At 47.4% G+C, this 11,976-nt stretch overlaps 1 protein-coding gene across 5 annotated transcripts; it reads left to right on the forward strand.

The window, feature by feature from the left end:
• The first annotated feature begins 2,534 nt into the window (after positions 1 to 2,534).
• NPM2 (nucleophosmin/nucleoplasmin 2) lies at positions 2,535 to 11,313 on the forward strand. Of its 5 annotated transcripts, none has more exons than XM_069620340.1 (9): positions 2,535 to 2,625; positions 5,522 to 5,586; positions 5,727 to 5,863; positions 8,622 to 8,741; positions 9,078 to 9,171; positions 9,552 to 9,691; positions 9,841 to 9,872; positions 10,738 to 10,765; positions 11,202 to 11,313. In XM_069620340.1, the coding sequence occupies exons 2-9, from the start codon at positions 5,535 to 5,537 to the stop codon at positions 11,244 to 11,246; spliced, it is 648 nt and encodes a 215-aa protein (XP_069476441.1). In that variant the 5' UTR covers positions 2,535 to 2,625; positions 5,522 to 5,534; the 3' UTR covers positions 11,247 to 11,313. The 5 variants fall into 5 exon arrangements, with proteins under 5 accessions (XP_069476441.1, XP_069476439.1, XP_069476440.1 ...); XM_069620338.1 differs by having other exon boundaries at positions 2,547 to 2,625; positions 9,552 to 9,679; XM_069620339.1 differs by having other exon boundaries at positions 2,587 to 2,684; positions 9,552 to 9,679.
• Positions 11,314 to 11,976: the final 663 nt, after the last annotated feature.

Genomic DNA, 11,976 nt, shown 5'->3' on the forward strand with positions numbered 1-11,976 from the left:
AGGTGAATTGTTTTTGGTCAGATAGGCTAATACCCTTTATATCGAGGTAATGTATAACGAATACCCATATATCAAATCTTTTATCTTGAAAACCTTTATAGTGAATGAATTTTCTTTCCCACCCGTAAAAACCCATCCCGACCGTTTCCCAAAAAATGTTAACCCTTTACGCCACCCTAAATACATTCACTATAAAAGTTTTCAAGATAAAAGATTCGAAATATGGGGATTCAATATACAGGATTCGATATAAACACGGTATACCACTCTCCAACCCCCTAATGAGTACCACCTCCAGGGAAAGCAAATGCTGTTCGGCCGAAACCTGATGCAACCTGCCAGATAATTCAGGGTCCTGGGCTCTGAACCCCCTCGATTGTTGACATAGGCCACTGCAGAGGAATTGTCGGACCAAATCAATACAACCTGGCTCTGCAAAAGGGGAGCAAACCACAGGAGAGTCCAATGAATGGCCGCCAACTCTCGCCAATTCGAGGAATGAAGGAGACCCTATCCGTCCCACCACTCCTGAGCTGAAAGAGATCTCAGGGAGGCCCCCCACCCCGAACCGCTGACGTTGGTGGTCAGAACAACACAAGGGGGCGATCCAACTACACCTGTGTCAGTTGAGAGGAATTTCTCGAACCACCAACCCAGAGAAACCTACAGGGCGCTTGAAATTGGGATCCAAGACAATGCAGGCAGGTGGACCAGTGAAGCAGAAGATGTACCACCAGGGGACAAAGATGAGGTGGGGCCAGAGGACAAGAAAAACACAAGAAGCCATGTGCCCCAGGAGCTCCCGTGTGGAAGCCCAGGGACGTTGAAGGACCTTGTAAAGGAGTGACTATAGCCGGAGAGCTCTGGTCTTGGACAGAAGAACTTTCCCACTCCTGGTGCAGAACCAAGCCCCTATTAACACCAGGTCCTGGGAAGGGGCCAACTGAGACTTCCCCCAGTTGATCTCGAATCCCCACTCCTGGAGCGACTGACAGACAAGGAGAAGGTGAGATTGAACAGTGCAGCGAAGGGAAATCTGCCTTGACCAGCCAGTCATCCAGGTAAGGGAAGAGCTGGACCCCCTTCAGATGCAAATGAACCACCAATGGAGCCACCACCTTTGTAAAGACTTGCAGATGCCCATTTCAACCCAAAGGGAAAGACCAGGAACTGATAATGTGCCCCCCTCACAGAGAACTTGATGAACTGCAGGTGCGACCGGTGAATGGGCCCATGATAGTAGGCATCCTGCAGATCCAAGGAGACCATCCAGTACCCATGCTTGACCAGAGGAAGAATCTTTTGCAAGGACTCTATCCGAAAACTAACACCCCTGACAAAGGGATTCAGTTGTTTCAAGTCCAGTATCAGATGAAACTTCCCCCATGTTTTGGGACCAAGAACACCTGAGAGTAGAACCCCAATGGAGCTGGGGAACGGCCCCTGTGGCCCCCTGGCACAGAAGCTCAGCAGCTGCTGAAGACATAGCCGCTTTGTTGACAGGATCCCTGGACAGCGTAGTCATGATGCAGGACTGCTACAGAGGAGGAGACAGAAATTCTATCAGGTAACCTTCCCGGACAATGTGCAGGATACAAGCATCAGAGGACCACTGTTCCTGCACAGGAAAATAATGCTGGAGACAGCCCCCCACAGGCCCACAGTAATTGTCAAGGCTTCTGATGGCCTTCTGCCAGCTTCAGACCCACAGGCCTGGGATGGAAGCCCCATGGAGGGATGAAATGGGCCATGTCTGCCCCCAGACTCCCGACCTCAAAAATACACACTGTGACGAGGAAGAGCAGGAAGTAGGACTATGTTTAACAGCAAGATTTCTTCTGGGAGCAGTGTACTCGCTTGCTTCGTTGCATGGTTTTTCCTGCATGTAGAAAACGTTGCATCGCTCTAGGATAACAGACTCGAAGTTGTCCATGGTTGTGTGGGAATAGGTGGGGAATCTGGAATGATGCGCTAAGAATTTGGGGTGCAGAGGGTGTGAGATGGTTATTTTGTTATGGTGCTGTGCTTTCAATAAAATGAGTGCTTTATCCACCAAAAGCACAGTTCCCCAAAGGTTATGCAGTGATTTTAACGAAGTGAAAACGAAAAAAATAACTTTTAACGAATCAAAAAACATCGAAAAAATATTGATTTAAAAAATAAATAAATATATATATATATATGGTGGTGGGGTAAGGAGTTAAATCTGGTGGGGAGGGGCTTTAAACAATGATAAATGGGGTGGGCCTTGGGGGAGGGACCTCCTCCCAAAAAGAAAAAAAAAATCGATATTTTTTCGTTGTTTTGGATTAGTTAAAAATGCATTCTTCAATTTGTAGTTAGTTTAAATAACATGTAGACGTGGCTGCCGTCGGATCTGCATAGGCCACGAGTGTACCTGTGGGCAGTAATGTTTCTTTAAAGGCGGCGCGGCGCAGGCCCTCGTGCGGGTGACAGGTGCGGCCGTTTGGAGGTGATCAGGCCGCCTTTAGGATTGGCTGAATCTACAGCATGTGATTGGGGTGGGGTTGATCCGGTCCAGCGCTGGCCTCTTTATAAGCTGCACCCGGGTGGACTCTGGGAGCATCTCGTGTTGATACGCATCTTTGTGGCAGTGCTCCCTCGGTGAGTCAGTATTGCGGAAGAGCGCGAGATTCATGCGTGTGGCGGACACGCTTTTGCGGGTAATTGGTACGACCTAGTCTCGGCAGGTATTTGGGTGGGGTGGAGAAGCAGGTACCTCTTGACGAGGGCTTTGAGCGGTGGGTGGCAATATCTGCGGGTGAGGCGCGGAGTTCAAATATTATACTCCGTGAGCATGCGCGGTACTAACTCTTGGTGATTAGTGAGTGGGCAATTCGTGGCAGCGGCTTTTCCCCCTTGTGTTGGGAGTGGGAGAAATCCTTCTTCTTTGGATGGTGTTTCAGTTGTGCCTGGCAGAACCTCTTGGTGGTAGGGGGCACGGTTGCTTATTATCTGAAGGCTCAAAAAAATGTTAGGGTGGGCTTGTGGGCAGTGTATCGGCCTTTCTACGGGATTAACCTCTGGGTGGGGTCTTGGTTAACACTGCGTTGGTGTTTAAACGCTACGGGTTTGCTCCGCCTAGTGCAGGGATGTAGCTGGGGTACCCGCTACTGCTATCATGTATCCATGTGTAGCACCCAGTATGAATGTAGGCGCTTTTGTGCACGTGGCTAGCCTTCCTGGACCCCAAAGGCGTGCGGAGGGGCGAAGTTGCACTTGAGCGCAGGTTGAGGAAAGTAGGACAAGTTTGGCACAGTGGGATTTCAGAAATATTTGTCAATTGGAAACGTTTCGTATTAACCGGAACCACGTTTCGTAAATTAAGGAGTTTTATAAAAAAAAAAATAAACAAATGAAATATGTAGATGGAAGCTAATAACTCGTGCATTCATTTCCCTGTCTCCCACTGGAGTCGTCCAATTAATGGAGAGATTTGCATGGTAGTGTGGGGCTTCCCTCTCGGGGCCTGAGGGACACTGCTGAATTGCGTTCATGGGACCTTAACCTCCCCCTACCCTTGTCACTTATTTGCTTTGCACTAATCTGGTCCCTTGCTTTCACTCTTCAAACAAGTCTCATTGCTTGATCTTGGGTGCAGCTGTTGTTACCTGCATGTCTCCAGACCTAGACTACAACTCCCATAATCCCTCCATTCACCCAACTGGCTGGGGCCATTTGGAGTTGCAGTGCAAAATGATCAGATCACCCCAGGTTGCAGACCCCCTCGCCCACTGTACGGTCCTATAAGTATTTGAACCATTGAATCTCCACTGATAATGCTGGCTAGGTAGAAGTCAAAACATGTGTAGCATTCCCAGAATAAGTAACTGTGATGTCCATGTGAGCTGCATGTCATGCTTCTCACATGTAGTCTGTTGGAATGATCATTGTTTTTTTAATATATATAATTTAGTCCCTTTACACTATTGTAATACATTCTGGAGGAAAAGCCACTATCCTGGAGTAAATCTAAAAGGGTGATTGGTTCTTATTGGCTTGATGGATATCTCTAGCAAAATTCTGGCTTCATTCGTTTCAAAGGACTTTGATGGGGCTGCAAAATCTGGCCGGTTTCAAAAGGGGTTCAGGAAGAATATGGAGACAGTACAAATGGCTTTTGCCAACGAAGCCTTCACTTCAGTGTTCTGTGCGGTGGCTTTTGACAAACGAATTGAACAGTTGTGGTGTAAATTGCTTACCTGTAACATACCCAATTAGCCTTTATGAATGTGCCACACAACCCCCTGCGGGTAAAACTGGACAATATTGGCGCTGCCAAGGGGCCTGCAAACATCATTTTAAGCAGGTCTGTACCCATCCCCTGCCTCAACCTGTATGTCTACTCTGAAGCGGGCACTAGCCGGACCTGGCCTCTCTCCAAGCCCCCTACCTTCTCCAAAGAAGCCTGAATGTATGTCCCTCAGGCAACCCTTTTCTTATTTAATTCCAAGGTGGAGGCAGTGAATCGTCTGGTTTACCTTATAAACTATAGCCAGCTGCATTTAGCAAAAACCAAGCTGTTTCAAACACAAATGAGGAGAATTTTAATGAAATGTTCTTTCACTTCCTTTGAATGCATTAAATGTATTTTCATATTGCACATGGAATATAGTTACTAAACGACATTGACCTGAACTGTTAACTGTGCTCGAGAGTTCACGCGGGCAGTACTGAATGTGCCCACTTCATTTCCATGTATTGCTATGCAGTTCTAGGGAATAATCGAGGTACTGTTTGGAGAACCCAAAACCCTCTCTTCTGTCGTAAAGAAAGCATTGGGAAGAGGAGAGGACTTTTTGTGTCAGAATTTACCAAGAAATATGTATTGGGACACAGCTGTACTATTTAACACTGCTCTTCAAGAAATTAAAAGAGGACCATTTAAATAACCAGGAAAATTGTAATGTGGAACTTTACAAGACAAGAAGTAGAAAGATGGAGACAGAAAATCTCCAATGCACGGTTGGGGGGGGGGGGGGGGACAGAATCTGCAGACTTGAGCAACTCTGGAAAAACAAAATGTAGATCAAGAATTGGGTCAGTAAGGCCACTTGCCTTAGCCTTGTCGTTATATTTAACTTCTCATTTTCTCCTTTTCCTCCAAAAGGAAAGGCCTAGAGTTATTTGGGAAAGGGTGATTCTCTCGCATCAACCGACACGGAATGTATCACTAAAACATACATTTTTGTGTAGAGAAGTTGTGGTTTTAGCGGCCTGGTGGGAGGGAGTGGTCAAGGTCACTTTGAACAACCAAGCATACCTGTGTAATTGCACGTGGTACTACAGAAAGACTAGTGGTAACTGTAATTGTGCAGGCGGAGGTAGAGTACCGAGCATACCACAATAGTCTATTGTGCACTACCCAGGGGGGGCGTAGTAGGATCCAGGATGAGTATCTACTGGGAAGCAACTAGACCAGTTTCTTCTCACTACAATCTTCAGCCAGTACTTGTGAGTTTAAGGGATGTAAACTATTGTAATCCACTTTGTCCTACAGAATTACTCCAGTCATGTCTTCTCTCAACGCCAGCAGGATTGACAAACCAGTGGCCCTTCTGTGGGGTAAGGCTTGACAAAGATGTCGTATGTGAATGGTGGTAGTGCATGCCCCTTTTATTGGTGCAGAGATGAGGCCTAGAGCTACCGCCCCTTGATGGCTAACCTGTACTGGTGGGTGTGCTTGCATTGCTCCCTTTTTATAGGCTGCGAGCTGACTGACCAGAACAAAACTGCGTCCTTTAAGGTGGAGGTGGAAGAGTACGAGCAGCAGCAGGCCCTGAAGGCCCGGCCCGGCTCTGTCAGCACAGGCAAATTTGACCATCGGTTGGTCCTGAACACGGTATGTACCCTTTGCATGGTTTGGAGGTGTGCTGGGGTGACCTGCTCTGCTATAGAGTATGGCTTAGCTGGTTGTGCCTCGTGCTTGCTGGCATGTGACCTCTAATGCAAGCAGGAAGCATTTCCAGGTTGACAGATGCTAAATGCAGCCACTGACTACTCGATGTGAAATTTAAACCCGTGTGTTTTGGGTGCTATGATTTGTCCAGCTTTTGTCCAAGACTGCATTTTTCCCTTCCCGACTAGCCATTCTACTTTCCTGTCCCGTGGCTTAATTTCTGACCAGTGAACCTTGTATTCGATTAGCTTGTTTGCACTGTTAGTCTTCATAACTACCAGACTAGTTTCTCTATACTGAGTGTCTAGCATCAGTACACTACAAGCTTGCAAGATCTAGTGACTTACCCCAGCTTGCTTGCTCTCACCCGGTTTCATAACAGGAGCTGGTTCTAGCCCTGTCTCGCCTCCACTATCGTATCCATGTCTGAATGCACTGGCATTAACTGGGCTTCTATGACCAGATAACGTGTGCTCCATGGAATATCTCCAGGCTTGACTTCTGCCGTTACGTATAAGTCCATTCCTAGTTGCAGCTTGCTTATGCAGCCCGTCACTTCGTAGTCCTTTGCTTCCCCTTCCAGCTGCACTATATACCTTTCCAGATGAGTAACTCCGACTATGACCCCTAAAATCAAACCAACGGAACACCTTTCCATTGCATAAATTAATAATGCCCAGTGAGGTTGGTTATGCATTCCCCTTCAATACCACCGTTGTAATTCTGGCCTCTCAGGGTTCTTGCTTAATCTGTCAGTCACACTGTTGGGTTTCTCTCATGTACTGCGGTTTCTAATGTGACCCTTTTGGTTCTCGCAGGAGGCTTTGTAATGGTTGATGGCCAGGCCCTGCTGTAGGCACACCCCACAATTACTTCTTTTTGGTAATTGTGGGGTTTAAGGGTCCCACTGTTGCCCAGTCTTCTGTTAATCATCTGTTTCATCGTTGTAATTTGATTTAAAAAAAAAAAAACTCAGAAGCCCCATCCTTATTCCCTTTCCCAACCCCTATAGACGTTGTACCTCGTCTCCATCTTTTTGTTTTCATCCCATGTGGTGTTGGCCACTAAGCTCTGAAACATTGCTTTGAGCAACACTACTTGAAAGGGGGGGCATTAGTAAATTCCTCATTACAAAATAAGTCGGCAGTTGTAACGCCTTGTTCTAAGGTCCATACTGTTTGCACCCCCACTCTCCCGACTTGTTTGTACTGCTCTGAGCCCCTTGTCATGTGACTGAAGGGAAGCCTGTAGATTATCTCAGTGGGGTAACTTCTGCCTCACGAGACCGATTTTTGTATCTTTCCACAAACATGCTAGCATCCTTCACCCTAATTTCATCTCCTGGCAGGACTCCACCCTGAAGGGAACAGGTTCTAGCCCAAGTAAACCAGGGTTTCAACATCTGGCTCTGGGGTATAATCCAATCCTTGATGGTGCAGGCATTCAATAACAGTACAGGTGGGGAAATGTGTAGTCCACAGAAAGTGGCTAGTCCATGAGGCCGGTTGAGTGTCTTCCTGCCATAAGAGTAGCCTGTTTGGGAGGCTATAGTGTTGCGTTAAGCTTGGTTTCTCTGAGATGTGCTTGGGCTAGCAGGCGCACCCCCCCCCCCTCTCCCACCTCAGGGAGGGTGGAAATAAAATGTCTTGGCTGCACTACTTCTCCTAGTGCAATAGATAGATTGATGTAGTTAGCTACACTAACGGGTTGAAACCTGGCACTCTAATGAAATGCAGCTTCCTTTCGAGCGGTTGGCTTTCATACACGATTTGAACCTGGTGCCCCCGATACCTAGCAGCGGCTTCTGTCGCGCATCAAGGGATCTAGTGCTGCAGATGCGGGGGGGATCGGTGCATTGTGATTTTGCTTAAATGGCTGAGTACAGAGCTTCCTCTACCTGGATGCCTCACTCAAGAATGGGATTGGAGAGATGACCTAGTTGGTGCAATGTAAAGGGTTGTCTCAAAGAGTGTCTCACATTGTATGATTTTAATATGGGTGGTGAGTGAAGAGCGGATGGTTATGAATGAGTTGTACAGCAAGGAAACCAATGCAGGTTTTGCCACATGCGCACTTATTAGTACTTCACCATATTTCCAGCAGTTTTTTTTCATCACAAGGCTTCCTGATGTAACGGTGGATATGGTAAATTGCTTAAGCCTGTGCCCAAAGTCCTAATCTAAGCATTAAAGATGTCCGTCTTCACCCCACCCTTGGCATGACCTTTTTTTATAGAATGTAGGTCCGTTTTGATCTTTTGAGGCCGTTCTCATGGGAGCTTCTTCTGCCCCTGGGGTTGCTTGCCCCTTTAGGTAAGCAGCTTGCTGTAGGGTTTACTATAAGCCCAGTAGGAGTCTTTGTGTTTGGTGAGTAACATTGCCCTGGAGTCTTTTTCCACATATTGTGGAACAGCTTATGTTGCATCAATGGGGTTTGGGCACCTTTCCACCCTGAATCCACCCCTATGGTATGAACACTGAAGGACACTTTACTGTGAAGCACACCCTAGAACCTGGGTTGCCCATAGGGCCATCCTGTTGGTCCTATGTCTGCCCCATATTGTCCAGCTCTCACTGCAAGGCTTTGTGCCCAAGTGCTGGTCTCTGGTTTCTTCTGCAACACTATCACCTGGGTAGGTGAATGTAATGCAGTCTCGCGCTAATGTCCTACTAAGTGGTTTTGTTGCTCCGCTGTTTTACAGATTTGTATGGGCGAGAAGGCCAAAGATGAGTTCCATATAGTTGAGATCCTGCCTAAGGAGGACGAGAAGGATCAAAAGCCTGTTGCCATTGCATCTCTAAAGCCATCCATCCTTCCAATGGTGGGTAATTGAATGCTGCTTGGACTTGCTGCAATGTGGGTTTGAAGTGACCAGTTGGCTTGATTTATGGCCTCCTCTGCTCAGGGGTTGAGCCCCAGAGTTTAATTGCTTGTCCCCCTGAGGAATGGACGTGGGACTTTCTTTTCAGATGTGATTTACTGGGATTCTGAGGGGATTGGGGTGGGGGGGGGGGGTGTGGTTCGGGCCTGGGGCAGCCAAGTGCTTCATCTTGGCTACCGCTTAAGGCACTGCAGTGAGATGCCTATGCATGGTCCTCTTTAGAGGTGCTTGGGAGAGGGTGCAATACAACCTAAACACTTGTTTTTCTCCACACAGGCCACGTTAGTGGGATTGGAGTTGACTCCTCCGATCACTTTCAATCTGAAAGCCGGCGCCGGGCCAGTGTACATAAGTGGCCAGCACATAGCGTGTAAGTACTTGTTGGCCCTCTGGCATTCAGGTGGTAACTTATTCTTGCTGGGAGGCTTCAGCTTACTGTGTGATCCAAACGTTGTTTGGAAATGTGTGGTTCATTCTTGACCCACCCGTGGGCCCCCACTCCTGGGTTGCTCAAGGTGCCACTTTTAGAGCAAACGGCACTTGCTGATCTCTAAAGGTGGCTCCAGTCAGTGGTGGTCCAGTGTTGCCATCTGTCAGTTGGTGAACTGCCTGTAATGGTGATAGGAGGGGGCAGATCATTTTCTTGGGATGAGAGTTGTAAATTGGGCACAAGGGCTCTGGTCTGATCTCCAGCTTCCCACAAGTGCTTGCTGAACTGCGTTAACTCTTGATTTATGCTGCCACCTTTAGTGGAAGCTGACACTTGGGCAGAGGAAGAAGAGATTGAAGAGGAGGCTGAGGAAGAAGAGGAGGAAGAGATTTCACCTGTGAAACCCAGCAAGAGACAAGCCACCCAAAAGAAAACTGGCCCTGCCAAGGTAGGGCAATCGGTGAGCAGATTTACTCATTGTAGTGCACCTTGAGCATCGGGGACTGGCTGGCGGCGGAGGGGGGTGGTTTGGGTCTAGGATTGGTCCTTGTGATGGATGCCACTTTCTTACCCAACAGGGTTTTAATGTACACCTATTTCTTTTTTCAGAAAAAGAAAATGGATGAGGAGGAACCAGAAGAGTGAGTATTGACTGCATTGGCTTTTGGCAAGTTCTGGTGCAAGGAGAAGTGGTTATTAAACTACTTAATCTAGCCAGGTGGAACTGAAGGCTCCTCTATATGGGGTTCTGCAGTGTGGACTTCTGAATGTTGTATTGCAATTCCCTGTCTTAACCTGGTTGTATGTCATAGGTCTGTTTTTGGAAAGCTGCACATAAACTAACTGTGTGCAGTCCTTAAAGCACATGACGGAGGCTTTTCCGATTTGTGTGGGCTCTGCCCCTTTCCTCCCTGCCATGCTGCTCTGCACCACATCGTACACTCCCCACCAACATTTTCACTCATCTGACACGCCACAGCGCCTCAGTCTCGCACTGGCTGAAGTTCGATTTAGAAACACTGATCTAGGTTTAAAATTGAAATGCCAAACCTAGTACTGCGGGATTTATGCTGTCCTGGGTTTGAGTGCTTCTGTTGGCCATTCTTGAGTAGCTGACCATGACCTGGGAGTGCAAGCTTATGCAATACAACCATTGCAGTGTGTGCACTGGGACATAAACTGGAGGAAGGTTAAAGAATGCCTGAAGACTGTGGATCACTTGTGGCAGTCGCTAAGCAATCTTGGGGGGGAAGGGGAGGAATGTTAGTGTGGGATTGTACAATTTCAGTACCGTCCGGCTTGTGCGAGCAGCTTCTAGGCTTTCATTTTCCCGTATATGCCCGTGACCACATTGCTTGGGGGAATAAACTTCGCATGTGCCTGTTCGAGCATTGAATTGGGAAGGCTAGGTGTGTACATGGTTGTATGACAGGTGGCATTTTGAGCCACATTATGGTGTTAACCCTGCTGAGGTGCTGATGTCTTTTTCTCTGCTTGCTTTGCTAGGATGGAATCTGAGGAAGACACGAAAAAGGTATGGTGGCCCAGACGGGCTTTCTGTTGCCTTGGGATGAGCCGGCAATGCTGCAGCTCTTTGCATTGAGCCACAAGTTCTTCTCTGGGGCTTTCACTTACCTGTGCAATTTCTGGGTCATTGGCATGGCTTATCTTGCTATGTTTTTCACTAACACATCACATTGGTTAACTAGAAAGTTGGTCCGTGGTGACTGACGGTAGTTCAGGGGAAAAGAGAGTTGCAGGTAGTGCTACACAAATTGCATGGCACCCTAGTGTATGGGTGTTGTCACTAACCAGGCCAGTGGCTAGGTGAAGGAAATGATCCTTGCTATATCTGATCCCTAAAGCTTCTGTTGTAACGTTGTTCGCATTTTAGTCCTACTGTCGTGGTTGCAGAAAATGGGTCTATATAAATGGCGGCAAAATGTTAACTAATGTTGAACTTCTTTCAGGGAAAACCAGCTGCCAAAGGAAGGAAGCCTGCAGGGAAGAAGTAGGATCAGAACTTGATATGCCTGCCTACTGCAGAAAAGTTAAATAAAAAAAATAAACCATTTTCGAAAACTCTGCCTGTTGGCTTTTTTTCCCCCCTCGGTCCAGGGGTTTGTTCAAACGCTGCTTGTCAGCAGAGGGCAGTAGTGGTCTTCGTGCTGTTCTCGCATGCAGAACGTGCATGGGTCACTGACCGGCTGTGGTGTACATAACGGGGACCAGAGTTTCCAAACCGGCACCTTCTCATGCAGTGGTGCAGGAACTATTTTCAGTGGGGGTGCTGGCCTGTGACCTTACAGGATGTTGTATCCTGGTGCTTCAACTAACCAGGAGATCCAGTATGAAAACCAGGTTTTGAGTGCGGGTTCAAATTTCTAAAACATGGCATCGGGTGAATTTCAAAGCAATTATTTCCACATGTATGAATGAGGTTGGGTTTAACATAACTGCCTTCTAGTCCTGAGGGATCAAGGGAAACGGTCAGCACAACATGTTGCTGTTGGAGAACCACGTTGTAACCTATTGACTCTTCCCTAAACTACTGTCCTAATATCGTTCCATACCTTGCAAGAACTATGGAATGCCTTGTTGCTACCCAAGTGCAACACCACCTCAACTCCTTTGTTCTAACCTGAGACTAAACTTTAATCCTCTGTTAATGCCACAACTTCTCATACTCCTCGACCACACATTCTACTAAACAGCCTATTCCCACATGATGAAGCTTTCAGTAAC

Source organism: Ambystoma mexicanum, chromosome 10 (genome assembly GCF_040938575.1).
Source record: "Ambystoma mexicanum isolate Mex_15411 chromosome 10, UKY_AmexF1_1, whole genome shotgun sequence".
Lineage (NCBI taxonomy): Eukaryota > Metazoa > Chordata > Amphibia > Caudata > Ambystomatidae > Ambystoma > Ambystoma mexicanum.